General features: G+C 49.9%; 1 protein-coding gene across 2 annotated transcripts in view; it reads right to left on the bottom strand.

The window, feature by feature from the left end:
• The window catches only part of ASIC2 (acid sensing ion channel subunit 2), a 399,189-nt gene that overhangs the window by 46,992 nt on the left and 331,334 nt on the right, over nucleotides 1–20,863 (bottom strand). For both annotated transcript variants that reach the window (XR_013226960.1, XM_077313633.1), the window contains exon 2: nucleotides 10,930–11,080. Coding sequence is in view for 1 of the 2 variants with exons in the window: in XM_077313633.1 (XP_077169748.1) it covers nucleotides 10,930–11,080 (151 nt within the window). In the remaining variant the exon portion in view is untranslated. The remainder of the gene's footprint in view (nucleotides 1–10,929; nucleotides 11,081–20,863) is intronic.

Below are 20,863 nucleotides of genomic sequence, written 5' to 3'. Positions count from 1 at the left end.
CAGCCACTGGAGTGCTTTTTAAAAAATAATTGAGGTATCAGGAAAATATTAAGCTATAATGATGTATTATTTGAAACTTTAAGAACTGGGGGAAACTTCGAGCAGTGGATGAGCAGCCAGGGGGATGGATGGAAATTGGGGCTGGTTTGGGCAGGATTCAGAAAAGCACATACCCCCCTCCCCCCTTCTCATGGTGTGCAAATTCATATTGATGATCTTTCCCAAAACATGGAAAGTGGGCAATTATCTTAAGTGGTTGCTCCGAAATACAAAATGGAAGTGGTTTTAAGCGCCACCAGACTCAACAGACCTATGATCATGATCAAAGATTGAATAAATTAGCCATCTGATGGAGAGGATGTTTCTGTGAAGGTTCGAGGGGGTGGCAGGTGACAGTGGGTGAGCGAGAGGGTTGTGAGTGTCCTGCATAGTGCAGGGGGTTGGAGTAGATGACCCAGGATGTCCCTTCCCACTCTAGGATTCTAAGATTCTAAAATAATACAAAAAGCTACCCATTCAATCAAAGAAAATCTATTAACAATGGTACGAGGTAGAAAAATCACAGAAAAAGACTTATTCAAGGGAAAAAGTGAGCAAGAACTAATTAAGATATTTCAGGAAGGTTCTCTATTGCAAGGTTCTCTATGTCCATGGACTACAATTCCCATGAGCCCCTGCCAGCAAACGCTGTCAGGGGCAAATGGGAATTGTAGTCCATGGACATCTGGAAGACCACAGGTTGACTACCCCTGCTTTAGGGTACTAACTTAGGCTGGTCAATCCTGCCCTTGGTCTGAGCAGGCAATGCTTACTGAAGATCCTGCCATAGGGTGCCCTAGACAGTCGGGTCCTTCCCACTCGTGTTCTTCCTTGCTTCGATCCTCTGTCCTGCTTCCTGCCGCATTGATCTCCCTCTCCTTTCACCTCCGCTGTTCTTTCCCAGCCCTGGAGCCACCCCATGAGAACTACATCTGCCTGCCTCTGTGTGTTCCCCGCTCTGAGCTGTCTTTCCCTGGGCCGTGGGTTGCGTTCCACGGAGCCTGCTGGTGGCCTCCTTTTGCCCTCCAGGCAACTCAACTCCGGTTTAGTGCTGAGCTCCAGACTTTGCCACCGGTTTCCTTTCCCGGAGTCGTGCGGGAGGCTAAGAGATGCTCACAGCCGTCTCCATGGCAACCCGGCCGGGCAAACTCCTGCATCCTTGGACCACGAGACGCAGCTGTTTGTCACCTGCACTTTGTGGGTGCCCCCCTGCCTGAAAGAAGCAGCTCTTGTTCACAACGTTCCAGTCCTTCCTAACGCTTTGCAGGTGCAACGCCCGGGGATGCTGTCTGCCCCCCCCCCGCTCCCCCCCTTCCCAGCTGCCGCCACACAAATCCATCTCTGGCACCCCCTTTCTCTCGGCAATCAACAGTGACAAAGTGAGGCTGAACACGGAGTCAAATTTGGCTGGAAATCTAGCTCCCCCTTCCCTCTCCAGAACATATCTTATAAAAGTCGCCTGAGAACAGAGTCGAAATGTCTAGATGTTAGGACCCGGAGCTTGCCTGGGAGCCACGCTTGCTATCACAGAAGCCCTGTCGCCCCAGCATTTCGGGGAGGGATGCAGGCCGTAGCCGGACACACGCAGAGGGATGCTGTGCAAGAATGTGGATAAGAATATTGTACAGACATGTACGTTGATCATGCAATTATTCAAGCAATAACCCACAGGTCTGAATGGGGCACTTTCTCGGATGTTATAACTTTGGCCAACCGAGCAAGTATTAAAAACATGATTGCACTTACCTGGAAGTGTTCATCTAGCGTCATCTGTGCAGCCACATATGTGAGACTGCCCTGAAGATGTGACGATGAAGGGGTGATGGCGCTCTGCGCAAGCCTCCTGTTGCACATTACTGCCAACTGGAAGGAATCCAGCCAAGCATATGTTTTCCAGTTGGTGCATGCAAGTGGAAGCACACTTTCTTTTTTTGGGGGGGGGGGGGGTTGTGTGTGTGTACAAATCAAAGCTGGAAAACACATGCACAGACCAATTCACACAACATGGTGACAACATGTGTCACAAAGTCCATGTGCAGCAAGATCCTCTATTATGCACTCACCAAACCTGTAACAGATCGAAACGGCTTGCAGATAACCAGAGAGGACTCGACACCCAACTCTTTTAAAGCAGTGTCAGTTCACACATTCAAGTTAAGCTCCAGTGTTGAGAAGCTCAAGCAATGGCTCCCTTGGAGCAACTCAATGCCCTCCATCCCTGCACTCTGGCAGATTTGTATCTCCTTGGCATTATTGCTGCAATCCATGTTCCAGAGCTGAGCTTATCTCCTGATAAAGGGGAGGTTGCAATTAAGCTGCACCTCTGATTTCCGGCTCCAGAACCTCTTGGCTGAAATTTCAAAAATACAGCATGATGGAAAGAAGAAGAGTTGGTTCTTATATGCCGCTTTTCTCTACCCAAAGGTGGCTCAAAGCGGCTTACAATTGCCTTCCCTTCCTCTCCCCACAACCGACACCCTGTGAGGGGGGTGAGGCTGAGAGAGCCCCGATATCACTGCTTGGTCAGAACAGTTTTATCAGTGCTGTGGCGAGCCCAAGGTCCCCCAGCTGGCTGCATGTGGGGGAGCGGGGAATCAAACCCTGCACGCCAGATTAGAAGTCCACACTCCTAACCACTACACCAAACTGGCTCTCTTAAAGCTGCTTAAAAAAGCTGTGGGCACATTTGCTGGAAGCTCGTAAGATACCGATCCTAAAATTCTGATCTGCTGTCACAACCTAACCACCTCCAAGTCACATGTTAAGAGGTGGGTTTTGAACAGCTTGTTTATCTCTGCACAGATTTTAACACACGCACACACACACACATGCGGTTTTGTCTGTTTTCATAAGCTGCGACCCAACCTCGAGTCTATTAGGAAAGGGGGACTAAAAAAAAATAAGATTATGAAATAAAGATTATTATTATCATCACTTGCACAGCTCGGAAAAGGTCAGGCCGAAGGGCTAGACCGACATCCCTCTCTGAACATACGGAGAGGTGCAGCTCTGGTCGTTCCATTCGGGGGGGGGGGGGATGCAGGTTTTGTTTCACAAATTGGGTTCTCCCTCCTGTGCCTGGTCTCTCCAACAGAAGGCACACGGGAGCTCTGTGAACTGTCTCTTGCTGGTTGGTAGGTGGCACTGGAAGAGAAAGCAAGAAAGCTAAGGATCCCTCCCTCCCCTTTTCTTGGGAGCTCAAGGTAGCTCCTTCTCCTTTCATCGTAGCCACAGGATCACAGGGACTGGCGGGTTCTCTTGAGAGGGAAAGGACACCCGGTACAATACGAAGGTCGATTGCGGAAGCCGAAGCCACAACAACCAAACAGACCAAAACATAAAAATACACATCGCACCGAGTGGCAAGTAATCCACTCAGATTTAGGGGATAGCTTTCGGTGCCCGTTGAAGCCCACCGGCCTCGAAGGGCGCAGCTCTGGTTGGGATTGTACTTGCGCATCTGACTTCCTTTAGGGGGAGAAGGAGGAAGAGGGGAAAAGAATGCCAGATGGGGAAATGGTCTTCGACAATGCAAAGGAACCTCCAGGGAGGTTTGAGGGCTGTTCTGCATAATCCACCACGGCAGCTCCCTCGCCAGGAACACGGTTCCCACCTTAGAAGCAGGGGTTTCCTTTTTTCCATTAAGTAGGGCTGTTATTAGATATGCAAGCGGCCGTTCTGGGTTGGCTTCAGACAGCTTGTGAAAAGGGTAGAGTCAAGTCTTGGCGACCAATAAGGAGTGGGTGGGGGGCAAGCTGTTGAGAGTCAAAGGGTCCCTTCAGAAACGTATTGACTAGAGCCCATTGTACTCAGGGAGACGATGGGTGCTAGGATGTACACCTGCACTGTGGCCTACATGGCAAAAGCTCCTGACCACCCCTGGACTCTTGAGGCCCCACCTCCAAACCCTCAAGGAACATTCCTGACCCAGGGGACACCAACCTTCAGGTGGGGCCTGGAAATCTCCTGGAATTGGAGGTCATCTGCAGATTACAGAGATCAGCTCCTCAGGGGGAAATTGGCTGTTTTGGAGAGGGGGACTCTGCAATGACAGCTCATCTCCTGGCTCATGGTCATTGTAGTCCATGGACATCTGGAGAGCCTGCCTTAGATGCACTCCCTTGGCCACTTGACTTTCCATCTTAGTCCCCTGTCCCATCCACAGTTTTTACCTCTGAGTGTGGCAGACCTCTTTGAAATACTGCATGTTTTACATGAAGTATATTCATATCTCCCCAGTGTTTTACTACCAAGTGCAAGGGCTCATTCTTGATACCCGCAGTAGTAGCTGTACTTCCAAGATGCCCCCTTTTCACCTCTGCCACTGTTGACGTTTATAAAGCTCCCTTAAATTTGGTTTTTGGTAAGTTGCCCCAGAATCCACTGCCCCAAACAAGGTCTTCTCGCTGGGACGCTAACCTTCTTACCCACACGAATCTTCAGTCCACAAACCAGACCCAGCCATTGCAACAGTGGGGAGGCGATGGAATGTTCACCAACATCCAAGAAGTCAGCCTGATGTCCCAGCACACCCTTCTTTTCAGACAGTCCCTACCTCAACTCTAATTTATGCAAAGAAAACAATCCAGAGACATGATTTCTATCACACAGGGGAGGCGTTCTTATAAATTCTCCCAGCCAGAAATCGAGTATCTCATCACTAGTCATGAAAATCTACCCCGGTCCCAAGTTTACACTCCATCCCTCACAATCCTTGTCGAAGAACTGAGAACATAACCCAGAAGTGTCCTTCTTTATCCCTGTACTTAAATGATTCCCCCCCCCCCCCCGCCAGGTGTGAGAAGAATGCTCACAAGGCTCCCTCCCCTGGCTCCCCGAGAGACACAACAGGGCAGCAGGCCCTGAGAAAGACTGGTGGAAGAAAGAGTGCCAGGCCAAAGCATGACTCATTGGGAACAGGAATCAGCTAAAGGGCAAAGGAGCTCTGGCAACGGCTACGCTTGTTCAGTTCAAGTGCTCCAGAGAGACCGCCCCTTACTGCTGGAACAAATCATTCTGCTCAATGATCCAGTTGAGACAGCCGAAACCCGGCTGACCTTCGCAGAACCATTTCTTTTTAAGAAATAGCTTCAAGAAGGGGATCCGACACATCCCGGGGAGGAGAGCTTGGTGGGACGGGGAGGCTCAGAAGCCGAGGGAGACTGCGGGGCCTCTGAGCACCGGACGTTTGCGGCAAGCAAGCAAGCAGAGGAAGAAGAGGAAGAGTTGACTTTTATATTCCGCTTTTCACTACTGGAAGGAGAGGCTTACGAGCGCCTTCCCTTCCTCTCCCCACAACAGGCACCCTGGGAGGCAGGTGCAGCAGGGTCCCACCTCGTCTTCCATTCACAGAACCCTGGCTGAGAAAGCCTGCTCTACCCTAAGGAGTCTCAAAGCAACTTACACTTGCCTGCCAGTCCTCTCCCCACAACTGGCACCTCGTGAGGTAGATGGGGCTGAGAGAACTCTGAGAGAACTGGGGCTGGCCCAAGGTCTCCCAGCAGGCTACCTGCGGAGGAAGAGTGAGAAATCAAACCCAGTTGTCTAGACCAGGGGTAGTCAGCATGTGGTCCTCCAGATGTTCATGGACTACAATTCCCATGAGCCCCGGCCAGCAAATGCTGGCAGGGGCTCCTGGGAATTGTAGTCCATGAACATCTGGAGGACCACAGGTTGACTACCCCTGGTCTAGATTACAGCCCGATGGTCTTCACCACTACACCCCACTCGCTCCCTACCTCAAGTCCGCAGCACTCCCTCAGAGTAGCCCTCATTCAGAATTGCCGAATTCCTGGCTCACCTGTCATCTTAGGTGCACGGGCGGTGCAGTTTGTGTGCTCCTGCCCTTCTGTCGCCCAGAGCACGTGAATGAGTCCTGAGGCGCGGAGCAGAGGGGGCCAGATGCGTGTCTGGTCCTCATCCCGCAGAAGCAGTTGTGTAAACGCACAAAGCCGCCCATGGTGCCTCCATTCCTAGGGTGGACAAACTGTTGCCAGAGGAGGGGAAACGCATCTGACCTTTCCGTTCTGCAAAAACACAGCTAATTGCCTCGATTCCGCCGTTCATTAGGAAAAGGTCCAAGATGTAAGGAGACAGGAGAACATTTGTGTGCTCTCCTCTGGGTGACATCCCTTCCTGTCTTCCTTGAAGGTCAAGGGCAACCAGGGCTGGCTCAGAAACAAGTGCTCCGGCCAACTCCCTTCCCTCCCTGCATCCTCCTCCTCCTCCTCATTCTCCCAGGGCTTATTTATTCCTGTGCCCGCTGGCACTTTTAAGGGTGTTATTCATCCAGGCGGTCTTTTTATGTTCCCGGCAACATCAATCAAGAACCTTGTCACTTTTTTACAGCCGTGACTAAATATGGCTACCAGGTAATGCAGCCTCTTAATGTTATTTAAAAGAGAGCCGTGTCCTTCCTTTTGTGAGGCGGTGGGCGCCTGAGCTGAGTTTGTTTTATGGAGGAGTTTAATAGCGGAGCCTGAGATGAAGTCCTACTAGACAAGGGAAGGGAGCTGCAGTAGAGATTTACAAGCAGGAGGAAAGCTGATTTCTTTTAGCACCCAGGGGATGGAGAAGTCCATGGGTCGGGTTGCTCAACAGAGGGGGCTGCCGTGGGCATGTGCCACCAGAATTCCTCGGCAAGAAAAGTGACGTTCTGTGGCCTGAATTAATTACACAAACTGGGCACCCAGGAACACACATGAAACCACCGGCTACTGAATCACACCATCGGTCCATCAAGATAACACAAGAGCTTCCCCTTATTGCTGATCTGGAAGTTGCAGTCGGTCCAAAATGCGGCTGCCCAGGTCCTATCAGGGACCGCGTGGACAGTGCATATATGACCCGTTCTCAGACATCCGTGCCGGTTGCCAATTGAGTTCCGGATCAGGTTTAAGGTGCTGCTTTTCACTTTTAAGGCCCGGAGTGGTCTGGGACTTGTGTACTCGAAGGACTGCCTCTCCGAATACACCCCCGGGAGAGCTCTCTGTTTAGTTTATTCAAACCAGCCGGCCCCAGAGAGGTGTGCTTGGACTCGACCAGAGCCAGGACATTTTTGCAATGGGGCCAGGAGCACTGGTGGCCTTCGCCATGGTGATGCGCACTCCTTCCCAGCCTCCGGATGGGGCCAGGTCACCACTGGCCTCCACCACATCCCTGCCACGCCCACAGCCCTCCTGGCTTCTGGGGCAGGTGGTTGGAACCTGGGCACACTCTCCGCCCCAACATTGCCCACTGCCCCCCAGAGAAGGGAGCGGGACACCCCTTCACCACGATCCATTCCCCCCCAGCTTCCTGGATGCCAGGAGAGGTGGTGGTGGGGAACAGCCCCCCCCTGCCTATTTTTAAAATGGGCTTCCCGACTAGTTCCGGCATGATTCCGCTTTTTAAGGCGAGAAAGGCAGTTGCAGAATTGCATACTAATTGTAGCCCCTCCAAAGCACGGTCTCTCAAACATTATCCATTACTAATCACTGTTCGCAATTGGTTTTTTTAGTGCCCATGACTACGGGGAAGGTTACAGCCGCTGGTATCTTAACAGCCACCCTTCAGACTACAACAATTCAGCTTGTCCCTTCTTCTGCCGGGAGCAACAGAAACATGGTAGATATCTAAAGGGCAGCTGAAATTCTCAAAAAGCTGGCCAAGAACTCATTCTGGACTTCAGCGGCACTGACCTGGGAACGAGCTTTGCATGTGCTCACTTCACAGGAGCTGTGTACCTGCTTTGAAGAGGTGGGTATAGACAGGGCTGTCTTGACAGCATGATAGCCCCTTCCCCCCCCCCCCCCCGGCAAAGGAATGCACTGGGGCTTTTTCGACACAACTGCTCACAGGAAGAAAAACATAATATATTGATGCAATTAAACTTATTGGCAGCAGAGGAGAGGACTTGCAGTAATGGCTTTAAACTATGTGCCAAACGGTACCAGCTAGATATCAGAGGGGAAATTTTGACAAAATAGAGGAGAAGGAGAAGGAGAAGGAGAAGGAGAAGGAGAAGGAGAAGGAGAAGGAGAAGGAGAAGGAGAAGGAGAAGGAGAAGGAGAAGGAGAAGGAGAAGGAGAAGGAGAAGGAGAAGGAGAAGGAGAAGGAGAAGGAGAAGGAGAAGGAGAAGGAGAAGGAGAAGGAGAAGGAGAAGGAGAAGGAGAGTTGGTTCTTATATGCCACTTTTCTCTACCAGAAGGAGTCTTAAAGTGGCTTATTCGCCTTCCCTTTCCTCTCCCCACAACAGACACCCTGTGAGGGAGAGGAGGCTGAGAGAGCCCTGATAGTCCGGCTTGATCAGAACAGCTTTATCAGGGCTGTGGCGAGCCCAAGGTCACCCAGCTGGCTGCATGTGGAGGAGGAGCGGGGAATCAAATGCGGCTCACCAGATTAGAAGTCCGCACTCCTAACCACAGCACCAAACTGGCTCTGGAATGGGCTGCCTAAGAAGGTGGTGAGCTCTCCCTCACTGGTGGTCTTCACACAGTGGCTAGACAGAGACTTCTCATGGATGCTTGAGGCTGAGCCGGCATTGAGCAGGGGGTTGGATGAGATGGCCTGTAGGGCCCAGCTCTATGATTCTATGATGCTAATATTTATCAGTACCACCAACAAAATCAGCGTTTAAACATTTTAAAACACCTCTCTTTTTCTTTCTAGCCTGGCAGGGCTGCATGGAGCCTCGCAGGCAGAAATCCTCCAGGTGGTGCTTTCTCCATCACTGCTTCATTATCCTGTGGAATGCTACCCCAGCAGTTTTGCCAGAGCTCTCCCAGCCCCACCTCCCTCACAGGGAGAGGAAGGGAAGGCGATTGTAAGCCACTTTGAGACTCCTTCGAGTAGTGAAAAACGGCATATAAGAACCAACTCTTTTTCAGTAATATCAGGGCTCTTTCAGCCTCACCTCCCTCACAGGGTGTCTGTTGGGGGGAGAGGAAGGGAAGGTGATCGTAAGCCACTTTGAGACTCCTTCGAGTAGTGAAAAGCGGCATATAAGAACCAAGTCTTTTCCAGTAATATCAGGGCTCTTTCAGCCTCACCTCCCTCACAGGGTGTCTGTTGTGGGGAGAGGAAAGGAAGGCGATAGTAAGCCACTTTGAGACTCCTTCGAGTAGTGAAAAACAGCATATAAAAACCAACTCTTCTTCTTTTCGTTTTTAGCGACCGCCCAGTTTGAAGGACAGAGAGGACGTTGAAGCATGACCAGGGGTAATATTCTGTACCGGGAAGAGGATGGCAAATACATGAAACGATAAATAAAAAAAATAAAACAGCACATAATAGACTGCACCTCCATCCGCAGGAGGCTGGCAACATCTCTCACCATAAAGTCTGGCCTTTCGATGAAGCGGTTGATCCAAAAAGCAGTTTTTGTTCACTAAATAAATTTCTCCAAATCATAGTTCTGCCAGGGGATTTGTGGCGAAGATTTATAAGGCGTATGAAAGAACTGGAAAGCAGAAGTTTTATATTGAGAATCAGAAGCGGGGGGTGGGGGGGGGGGTGAGATCTTTCAGTGGATACCTTGGAAACTGTTTGGTGGGAAGGGAAGTAAAAAGCCTCCAAAGTCTTCCATAAACTTAGGAATGAGAGGGGATGCTGTAAACATCTTATACAGATAGTATTACAGGCCGGCAAGAAGTGCGAAAATTACAACCACAGGCTCCACTGTGTGCGTTATGAAATAGCCAGACATATTTACCGTATCTGATGTAGCAATGCCCAGTTAAGAAAATTCTGAACAGAAGCTCCTGCGTGTTTAAAACAGAGCTTCTAGGACAATTTCCAGAAGAAGTGAAAGAGGGGAAATGAGAATCTCATAAAAAGTTTCCTTACTGCTGCAAGAAACTTGACAGCTGAATTGGAAGCAGAACATAGGAGCTGAAGTGAAAATCTGGTTATAGTTAGCTTAAAGGTAAAGGTAAAGGTAAAGGTATCCCCTGTGCAAGCACCGGGTCATGTCTGACCCTTGGGGTGACGCCCTCCAGCGTTTTCATGGCAGACTCAATACGGGGTGGTTTGCCAGTGCCTTCCCCAGTCATTACCGTTTACCCCCCAGCAAGCTGGGGACTCATTTTACCGACCTCGGAAGGATGGAAGGCTGAGTCAACCTTGAGCCGGCTGCTGGGATCGAACTCCCAGCCTCATGGGCAGAGCTTTCAGACAGCTGCCTTACCACTCTGCGCCACAAGAGGCTCTGAATAGTTAGCTTAGGTCACCTCAAATCAGGCCTGAATTCTCCGTAGCAGCTAAACGGAGGCTATTGTACGTTGGGGGTAAGGAGCAGTTCCTGTTGGCAGCAGGGGATGGGACCCACAGTTATGGGTTTAAACTATGTGTAGAACAGAACTCGCTAGATAGGGGGGGAGTAGTTCAGCCATGAAATGGGCTGTCTAAGGAGGTGGTGAGCTCCCCCTCACTGGTGGTCTTCAAGCAGAGTCTGGAAAGATCCTTCTCCTGGACACTTCAGGCTGATCCTGCACTGAGCAGGGGGTTGGACTAGACTTTATTGATTGATTGATTTTAATTTGTTTATTTATTTGAATTTATAGACCGCTCTCTACATCGGAGCGGACTCAGAGCGGAGAACAGTGCATTTAAAACCATTCTACGAAATTCCTCCCATGGGTAGAGCATCCAAGCTCTGGCCTGTATGGCCCCTTCCAACTCTATGATTCTAACTAGGGTTTGTGTGATTCTAACAAACTAGGGTTTGTGTGATCATTCGTGAGCGTCATTCTCGTTTCACAAACTGAGCATTACAGCTACATGGTGTCAGCGATACACCAAGCCTCTGCATATGGTAAACATTAAGAAAATCTCACAAAACCTTTTGCTGGAGCAAATTTAGCCAGTCTCTGCCCCTGAACTCCTCTGCTTGATGGTGCATCCCCCTCTTACCTGTTTCTCCCCATATTGGCAAGTACTCGTCTTGCTGAATGTCCAGCATGATCTCCAAACCGTTGCCCGTCCCACCCTTGACTGTGGTCAGCAGAGGGTGCCCATCTTCTCCTGAGTTAAACATGTAGCACTTTCCATATTTCGTAAAAACCTGAGGGGAGAAAGACAAAAAGAAGGCATTCACTCTCACGGCTGGACGGACTTCTCCACATGTTCTAGGGCACGGCTGTGAAGGGAAACATCTCTGCCAATGGCTAGCAGGGAAGGCCTGGGGAATTACCAAATTTCCCTACCCCCGTGTCTCCTGGATCTCACTCCCAGTCTCATTTTCTGACTGGCTTGGAACTCTTGCACATGTTCCTCATGGTGACCACCACCTACAGCCTGAAAATGACCGACTTGGAGTGCCTTGTTTGCATTCTGCTTCCCCCTTATCCAAAGCGTTTCCCTTAAAAAAGCCAAAATTGCTTCTGCAGCAGCAGCAGCAGCAGTGAGAGATCCGTGTGATGGTCCCAAGTGCCCCCAAATGATTAACCAGAAAAGCATGGACTTGACAAGGTCTTCTTCAGGAAGAGATTCCATTAGAAGCCCCCCGAAAGTCACCAGTTTCACCTCTGCTAGAATCCTGAGGAAGACTGTGAACAGACTCACAGATTCTGACCCACAGATTCAGTGTGGGGCTGTCGGCCAGATTCTGACCAACGGCCCCCCACACACACAACTTTTTAGAAGAGCTGCACCCCACGAACAAACAGTGCTCAGTAGTTAAAATGTTAACTGTTCACCTCATATATAAATTTTCGGTTCATTAGGATTATTCTCATTATTCCTATTATATTTTTATTTCTAGGCTGCCCCTTCCTAGAAACAAGATCCATCTCATGCAACTAAAGAAATTTGATTCTCCACTCCCCCACATGCAGCCAGCTGGGTAAAACTGATAAAGCTGTTCTGACTGAGCAGGGATATCTGGGTTCTCTCAGCCTCACCCACCTCACAGGGTGTCTGTTGTGGGGAGAGGAAAGGGAAGGCGATTGGAAGCTTCTTTGAGACTCTTTCAGGTAGAGAAAAGCGGCATATAAGAACCAACTCTTCTTCTTCTTCAGTAATATCAGGGCTCTCTCAGCCTTACCTCCCTCACAGGGTGTTTGTTGTGGGGAGAGGAAAGGGAAGGCGACTGAAAGCCACTTTGAGACTCCTTTGGGTAGAGAAAAGCGGCATATAAGAACCAACTCTTCTTCTTCAGATGTCCAAGGACGACAATCCCCATGAGCCCCTGCAGCTGGCTAGACCTCAAATGCTTATGCTGAAAAATATTGGTTAGTCTTTAATATGCCACAAGACTCCTGTTTACTCCCACTGCGAGAGAGACAGCCTCAAACTCAGCATCCAAAATCGGTATTTTACATTCCAGACGGCTTTGTTGTACCACAAAGCCTTGCCTCTACATTTCCGTCACCATTTAATTCTCCCTCCTCCCAACGTGCCACATCTCACCCTTCCTTAAACCCACAGCTTTTGCAAGGGCTTCCATGGGTTCTTTTCCTTGCAGGGTGCTCGACTGAGGTAAATTAATGACTTCCAAATTATCTCAGGGCTGGTGACCTATCGGATCCCGACAGTTGGGGCACATCCTCGAAGGGTCATTATCCCCTTGGAAACCGAAGCAGGGGTGGCGAAAGCCCCCCAAAGGATTCCTTGCGGCTCACAAGCTTTGCTTCTAAGGCCCAGCCGAAGAGGAACAGAGCCTCATCTGGGTGTTGCATTCCCTCTCAAAGAACTGTTTTTGGAAGCAGAGGGATTGATCAAAGCCTCCGAGAAAGCAAGGGAGAAGCTCGGCTACTGCAGGATACCCTCGATTCGCAGACCCCGTGCCTTCTCCCTTCCGAAAAAAAAGAGAGGTCACGGCCCAAGAACGTGGGCAGCATCTTAAAACAGGATGTCGTGTTTCCACTGGGCCGCCGTTCCCCTCTAAATGAACAAAGCGCGGCTTATGCGGCTGAACTCCCGGAGACGCTCTCCCTGTCAACGCGGCACTCCAATATCCTTTTCCACGGCCACCTCATCGCTCTTGAGAGAGCAAAAGCTCGCTGCACAATGGGCTGCATCCCTCCTTAATGAGGTTGTTTGCCAGTTCTCCAGCCGCTGAGACAAAAGGCTATTTAACGGCCTCCTCCGCCACCCCTCTGCACACCCAGGCCAGGAACAAGAGCGGCTTCCTGACTAGATGGGGCGATCGCGTCTCCAGCAGCCGTGCCAGGCTCTCCTGTGGTAAACACACCGGAGCATGAAGGGCGGACTCGTGTCTGACCACTCGGGACACGTGCCCGTCAGTCTGATTCGCCTCTGGCGTGATGCAAGACATGCGCCTCCTTTTCACCGCTGGTTCCGAAGTTCCTCCGGCATTCGGCTTCAAAATCTGTCCCCGTTTGCCACTGACTGTGTATCGCCACACTATTCAGGGGGAGAAAACGCCCCTCCGTGCCTCAGATTCTGGGGCCCTGGGTAAAGAATGTACGTTCCATCTCTTTTCCCTCCCTTGCCAATTTAATTTCACAGGTCTTTCCACATTGCTTCTCAATATCCTGATTTTCAAAGCCAAGGTGGCAGCCCACTACAGACTGCTGCCTGGCCGCAGGAATCGTGCCTGACCACAGCATCCGAGATTCACTCAGTCACTCTCTCCCAGCCGGACTTATCATTTGACCACAAGAATCTCCTTCGACCACCTCTTCCGAGATTCACTCAGTCACTTGCCGGCAGCCTAAGCTACCTCCCGGGGCTGTAGAGAGGGTAAATCAGAGATTCATGCTTTAAGCTGCTTTTTGGTCACCGTTAGGGTGAAAATGAGCCTCTTGTGGCACAGAGTGGTAAAGCAGCCGACATGCTGTCTGAAGCTCTGACCATGGGGCTGGGAGTTCGATCCCAGCAGCCGGCTCAAGGTTGACTCAGCCTTCCATCCTTCCGAGGTCGTTAAAATGAGTACCCAGCTTGCTGGGGGGTCAACGGTAATGACTGGGGAAGGCACTGGCAAACCACCCCGTATTGAGTCTGCCATGAAAACGCTGGAGGGCGTCACCCCAAGGGTCAGACATGACTCGGCGCTTGCACAGGGGATATCTTTACCTTTACCTAGGGTGAAAAGCGGGGTATAAATGTTAGAATAGGCAATGTCTGGTGTACAAAGATACGAAGAGAAGAAAAGCCTGAAGGGGGCAGCAAGAAGATTATTACGTGTTATTTCTTGTCTGTCTCTAGATTACTACTCTTAGGGACAATTTCCTGCTTTTTCTCAGAAACTACTCTCTCCTCCTCTCTCTGATATACAGCCATGTAGTCCGGCTGTCTCTGTCTCTCCTCTGCACTATCCAGTATGGCCGTTCCTTAAATAAACCCTTTTCTCCTGATCCTAAAATACAGCGTGTGCATATCTATGACTTATTTACTCTGCTAACAATAAACATACAAATAAATCCATGCCACGTCATGCCAAGAACGCTTGGGTAGCTTTAAGAGAGACAAACTTCCCTTAAGAAAGTTGCTAGCAGCCTGAATCCTGGTTTCCAAAACTAACCCTTGTTAGAATACCTCGTGGCTAGGCCTGATTCTGTTTCAACCAACCTGACAGACTGATGTTCTCTATAGCTTGGGTGAAAAGAATCAGCATTCAGCGTCCTACACATGGCCACATACCACAGACCTTTCTGGACATGTCCTGGGCTTTGCCCACAACATCGCAATGACAACAATCACCTTTATTGGCATAGAAAACAAGACAAATCAGAATACAGACAATTTGTTCTTAAGTTCATGCAGCTTAATTGCCATTTGTAAGAATTTAGCCACTTTATCAACTGTATCTGGATCCTGATTACAGAGAAGGAACTGTGCCTTGTATTTATCAGAGTAGCCAATATATTTAACTAGGAGTGAGTCTAGAGCAGGGGTAGTCAAACTGCGGCCCTCCAGATGTCCATGGACTACAATTCCCAGGAGCCCCTGCCAGCGTTCGCTGGCAGGGGCTCATGGGAATTGTAGTCCATGGACATCTGGAGGGCCGCAGTTTGACTACCCCTGGTCTAGAGCTTTAGCCCAAATAGCATCGTATATGGGGCAGTAAAACAAACGAACAAAAAAGTGCTCTATGGTTTCTATAGAACCTTGTTTACATGGGCAATGTCGCATTCTCTGAAAGCTCGCTGCTATAACTGCTGATGGGAGGGTGTTAAACCTGGCAAGCATAAAAGCCCTGCATTTTGGGGGAATAACAAGATGAGAAAAACAGAATGCTGGTGAAGAGATACCTAAAAAACGTGGAGAGCAAGTTTTTCTAGCTGCTTAATTCCACAACATCACAATAACCAAGAGTACGCTCGAATGAACCCAGACATGCTTGTTGCACACAAAAAGGTGAAGGATGTAGTTTTTTTTTAACACAATGAATGTTTTTTTTTTTTTTACACATGAGGCTGTGATGACCATTAGTTTACAGGGCTTTTTCAACCTTCCCAGGATACAGCTCTGTCACTGGCTGTCAACTGGAATAATTAAACAAAACCTTCCTGTAGGAAGAAGGTGTGCCTCTGAGTAGTAATAAATACAAGAGATAAATAGAAAGGAGGACTTCAACTGGATATCCTATTGGGAGAATCCAGAGTCTTCTGCTGGAAACCAAAAGAGAGAGCTCAGCCCGGCAAGGAAAATGTGATGTTCAATGATGTTGGTGTTACTTTTTGGGTGAAGGAGAAGACTAGAAAAGAAAAGAAAAAATGGCGAACAGTTCACCGGAAGTTTGGAAGAGAGAGTCAGGGAGAGGGACTTTGTTGGAAGCACAACAATGGAAACGCACAGGTCTTTTTCGCTAGTATTGCAGATTGTTCGCAAGAGTGTAGCGCTTTTCGGAGGGTGAATCCACTTTTCCCGATTTCCCTAGAAGTGCTACAACGAATCGCTTTTCGCGGTACTGTTGCAGGATTGTTGCAGATTGTGTGCGACGTCTTGCGGAACTGCAAATTAGTAGCGTTTACAATATGAAAGCCTTCTGCTACATTAAACTCATGCGGAATGGACCTAGGACTATGAGCATCGCACAGGTGTCCCATTAGGCACCGAAGGTTCGTCCTCCCCATGGATGCTGCTGCTAACTAAGTCCTTGAAAGCAAAGGAGATTTTTTTTTCTCCTCCCTCCCTCAAATTTCCCATCTTCTGACCGTTGGTTTATTCTTCATTCCAGATAATTAGCACTTTGGGGAAAGAGCCGTGAAGACAGCAATTTGTTTAATTTATGATCCCATGCATGTCTTAGCTGTTAGGAGCCTGACCGCTAGCACTCCCCCCGCCACTGCCTGAATATTAGCTCCGTATTTCTTTTTAAAGACCCACTCACGCAAGGCTAAATTGTGCTGATGGTCGGAAAGGTGATTTACCACACTTCTAAGAGCCCTCAACAGCAAGCGCCAGTCAAACAAAAGCCGCGTGCCAATCTGGTCTTAGGGCACCAAGCTAAATCAGAAGCAAAGGGTACCGTCATTTCCACAGACTTCCTTCGGTTCGTGGAGGGGATGGAAAACAAGACTCCACCATCTCTCTTCGGACCCACAAATCTTTCCTTTCCTGGCAGTGTTGAAATGGGAATGTTGGGTCTGGGTTCGGATTCTGGTTACTCGGGCTTTGCCCAGTTGCAACCTGGATGGTGATTCGTTAGCAGTAACCCGTTTCTCCTCTCGACTGGCCACTCGCCAGATGAGGATAGACGGAAAGACAATGGACTGTTCCCCTAGTCAGTCTCACTCGAAGTGCCAAATTCTCATTTTTGTGAGGGAAATACATAGAAATGATGGTGGGCTCCAGAAAGCCCTGGTCCTCGCTCTTCTTTTAGTCTTTCCCACTCCCTCCCATCTGAGCTTTGTATCGAATACATGGTGGATGAGCCCCAAGCTGCACCCTACCTCAGCGTAGGCCCTGCTTCCTGCCCAGACCCAAGCCCCCAGATACTAGTCCATATAAATATATCAATATCAATATCCTTTCCAACTGGAATATAAATATCCCAATAGCGATATAAATATCCCTTCCAACTGGAATATAAACATCCCTTCCAGTAGCGATATAAATATCCCTTCCAACTAGAATGTAAACATCCCTTCCAACTGGGGGTCCCACCCAACTATGTGCACAGGACATCTGGTGCGATAGATCTGAGCTTGGAGGAGTTAAGTAGATGCATCGGCAATGATAACCGCTGATTGGTTTAGAGCAGTGGTCCCCAACCTTTTTCAAGCTGGGGACCAGCGGCAGCAGGGAGGGCAATTGCCCGGCCGTGCATGCCGCGCATGCGTGGCCACGCATGCGCCATATGTGGCCGAAACCACACATGTGTGGCATTTTGTGCTTGGGCGCATGCTAGAAAGTGCCACACATGTGTGATTTTGCGCGCACGTGGCGCATGCGCAGCCCGGCCACACATGTGCAATGCGTGTGCACGGCCCTGCTTCCCTCTCCCCCCTCCCACAGTAAGAAACTTGGCGGGCCGCAAGCTTGCGGCCTGGGAAGTTTTTACTGCGGGGGAGGGGTGGGGAGAGGGAGCTGCGGCCCGCTGCCAGGGCCTTCGCGGCCCGGCACCAGGCCACAGCCCGGTGGTTGGGGACCACTAGTTTAGAGGGCAATCATAGGTTTTTGCCGCCATGTGTGAATTCTTGTAGGGAATTGTATGTTAAATGTTTTTGCGGGATTTTATGGGGTACGTTTTTATTGCTGCAAGCTGCCTCGAGACGACTTAGTCAAGAGAAGCGGGATATAAATTAAATTATAAATAAATAAATAGCCAACCCTCAGGGGCCCTGGAGTAGCCCTGGGGTTACTAGTAACCCTGGTTGAGAATGACTGCCCCGGAGGTTGGAATATTCCCTTGTGAAAAAGTGTTTTCAGCTTGTGTGCCACGCCAGTCGGTTGGAGACTGTATCAGATGAAACCGTATTCATGGCAGCTCACCCCTCTCTTTGCCTCAGGCCCTGTCTGAGGCCAGCTGGCTGGTGGGAAATCGGCAGCCGCATCCTTCCATCCAAAACCCGAAACACGTCTCCCGGAGCTCCTTGTCAGCCTGCCCGTAGGAAGTTCCCTCCCAAACACTGACAAGGAAGCCTCTCTCTTGTAAACACATGTCCGAGAGCTTTATGATCACTGCCTTCCCCATCTCCCAACCTCATCCTTCTTTCATTTTCAGGAGATTAAGCCTGACACTTCACAGGCCACCTCCTACCGGGCTGGCAGACGCCCGACCCAACTCGGTCAACGATAAAGACGCTGGCAAGGACGGCGCTGTGGGGAAATCGACAGTCCAGTTCCTAGAAAAGGGCATCCATTTTTTTTGGGGGGGGGGGCGGTGGCAGCTTTATGGCTTTGCGTCAGCGCCTTTTAACTTATACGACGACGTTATGGCAGTCACAGCCAGATGGTGTACAAGGACACTCAATCAGGAACCGGGACAGCATTGCAGCCGATTGTAAAACAGCCACGGACAAGACATCACGGGGCTCCTGACACGTCTCTGACACAGCGCTGTTTTGTGACCCCCCTAAAGTCGCACAGCTTGATCGCCAAGGCTTCGTGGCCCCCGAAAACACAGCCCTACGCAGATGTTTTGTTCCTGCAAACTGGAAATTCGCTGGCCACGTTTATCAGGTATGCCCAGTCTCTGAAATGCACTTGACACCTGCAACCCTTGTATTGCACGCACGGGACAATGGGTGGGTTTTCCGCTCGTGTGTTGCCTCCGAGCATGTGAGCCAGAGATAGCCCTCTCCCGATACGCACGGCGGGTGGGCTTCAGGTTCACATAAATGTTAACGCTTGCATTAGCTCGGATGAAATTAGAATTAACATGCTGAGCGAACAGGGGATAGCGGGCTATAAAGGGAACAATAATCAACTCTAGCGGGAGACATTCAGTGGCTAAGACTCCCAAAGAGGAACTTACACTCATAGACGGAAGGATGGCTGGAAAGATCCACAGTTCTCTCTGGGAGAGAATTATGCTGTCTACATTCTCGGGCTGACATTTTCACAAGCTGTTGTACCATGCAGGGAAAGGAATGGGAGCCCTCCTGGGGAAAGAACCTGAATGAGTGACCTTTGCCTTTAACCTGTTTGCTAATTGGGGAACACACACACAAAATGTACACAGATGACCCCAGCCAACCGTGTGAATGTATTTCACCCGCAGGTGCCTATGATTATGAATCCCGCCTCCATTCCCGCTTGAAATGGAACGTGTGACTCTCCGTTCAAAAGTACGGCCCTGGAAGTGGTGCAGTGACAGGGTTGCCAGCTCTGGGTTGGGGAATTCCTGGAGATTTATTTATCCTTATCCATTGTTTCTCTTAATATTTGTGAAACAGCCCTGGGGGTGGAGAGTGTCCTGGCTGTCCAAGAGGGAATAGGGACAACCCTGATTGGCCCTCCCTCTCCAGCTCCCATCCTCCTTCCCTGGATGCTAGCCATTTTGCCCTCAGATGCCGGAGAGAGACACACAGAGAGCCCTGCCAAACCGCAAATGAACCCTGATTACCTGCTATGGCTCCTGCTGCGAGGGAGAGAGACAGACAGACAGAGACAAACTGCAAATGAGCCCCAAACTGATCCTTGCTTCCCTGTTATGAAGGAGCCCTGATTACCTGCAATGGCTCCTGCTGAGAGAGAGAGATCTGCCCCTGCCGGTGTCTCCTGGGTCCTAGCACCCATTGCATTCCTGGTTGCAATGGGCTTTCTTTCTAGTTTAATTATAATTCTATTTTTAGGCTTCTGTTCCCGGTGTCTTACAACAGTTTAAAAACACAATAAAATACAGCAAAATCCTTTAAAAAACCCCCACAATTCCATTCCCCCCCAGACTGCTATATCTCCAGGGACGCCATTCCAGTTTGGGCTCTCCGAGGAGGAGAAAGAGTTTGGGCCAAGAAAAGTCGACACGAACAGGAGGGACATCTGTCCATTTGGCCAAGTTGCTTTCTTCTCTGTGTATTTCTTGATCTCTGGTGGGACGCCAGCCCCTCTGCTCCTCCTCCAGGGCTCAGGGTCAAGTGCCCCAGTGTTCTCCAAATGTGTCATCCCAGATGCTACCAGCCCAGAGCTGGGAGGAGAAGGCCAAACTCTCCAGCCAAATCGCTACAAGCCCCGTTCGGCATCTTCCACAAACAGCTTGTGCACTCCATGCATCCTCTTGGAGGATGCTAAAAAAAATCCCCAGCCAATGAGTTCAGGGGCGGAATTGCAGTGACCCTCCTTCGTTTCTTCTCCCCCCCCATCTGCCAATTTCTTGATTTTTGCCAACTTTTAGTTAGCACACAGGCCATGGGGCACAGAAGTAGAACTTGGAGGAGGAACATTGAAATTTAAATCCAGGCTCAGCTAGGAAGGTCTCCTTGTCAAAGTCTTCATCTCCCCAGCAGCTTCTGTTCAAGTCCTAAAGCGTACATCAAGTATAGCGGAAGGAATATTGGGCCTGGGTGCCAGAAAAAGCTTTTGATTTCCCACTTTGATGTGCATCCTCATTTGTCAAAGCTCCAGGCAGCTTAGCGAAGACAAGCAGAACCATCTGATTCCAAAAGGCCAAGTGGAGACATCATTCAAATGCAAGCTAAGGAGCTAGACCTCTTGAAACTCTTTGCCCAACACCAGGATTCTATCTTTGTCACTCTCATGCGCATGCCATGAGAGACAGCCCAGTTTTCTGATTCTGTCTCTTTGTCAATAGCAAATCCTTTGCTTGTCCATGATACCAAATGCTGAAGGGGGTAAAAAGTCATGCAGAATAGACCCTGCAAGTATCATAGAATCATAGAGTTGGAAGGGACCTCCTGGGTCATCTAGTCCAACCCCCTGCACTATGCAGGACACTCCCAACCCTCTCGCTCCTCCACTGTCACCTGCCACCCCC

Source organism: Paroedura picta, chromosome 16 (assembly GCF_049243985.1).
Source record: "Paroedura picta isolate Pp20150507F chromosome 16, Ppicta_v3.0, whole genome shotgun sequence".
Classification (NCBI taxonomy): domain Eukaryota; kingdom Metazoa; phylum Chordata; class Lepidosauria; order Squamata; family Gekkonidae; genus Paroedura; species Paroedura picta.
Note: the sequence above shows the minus strand (reverse complement) of the source record. Positions and strands in the feature narration are given on the sequence as shown.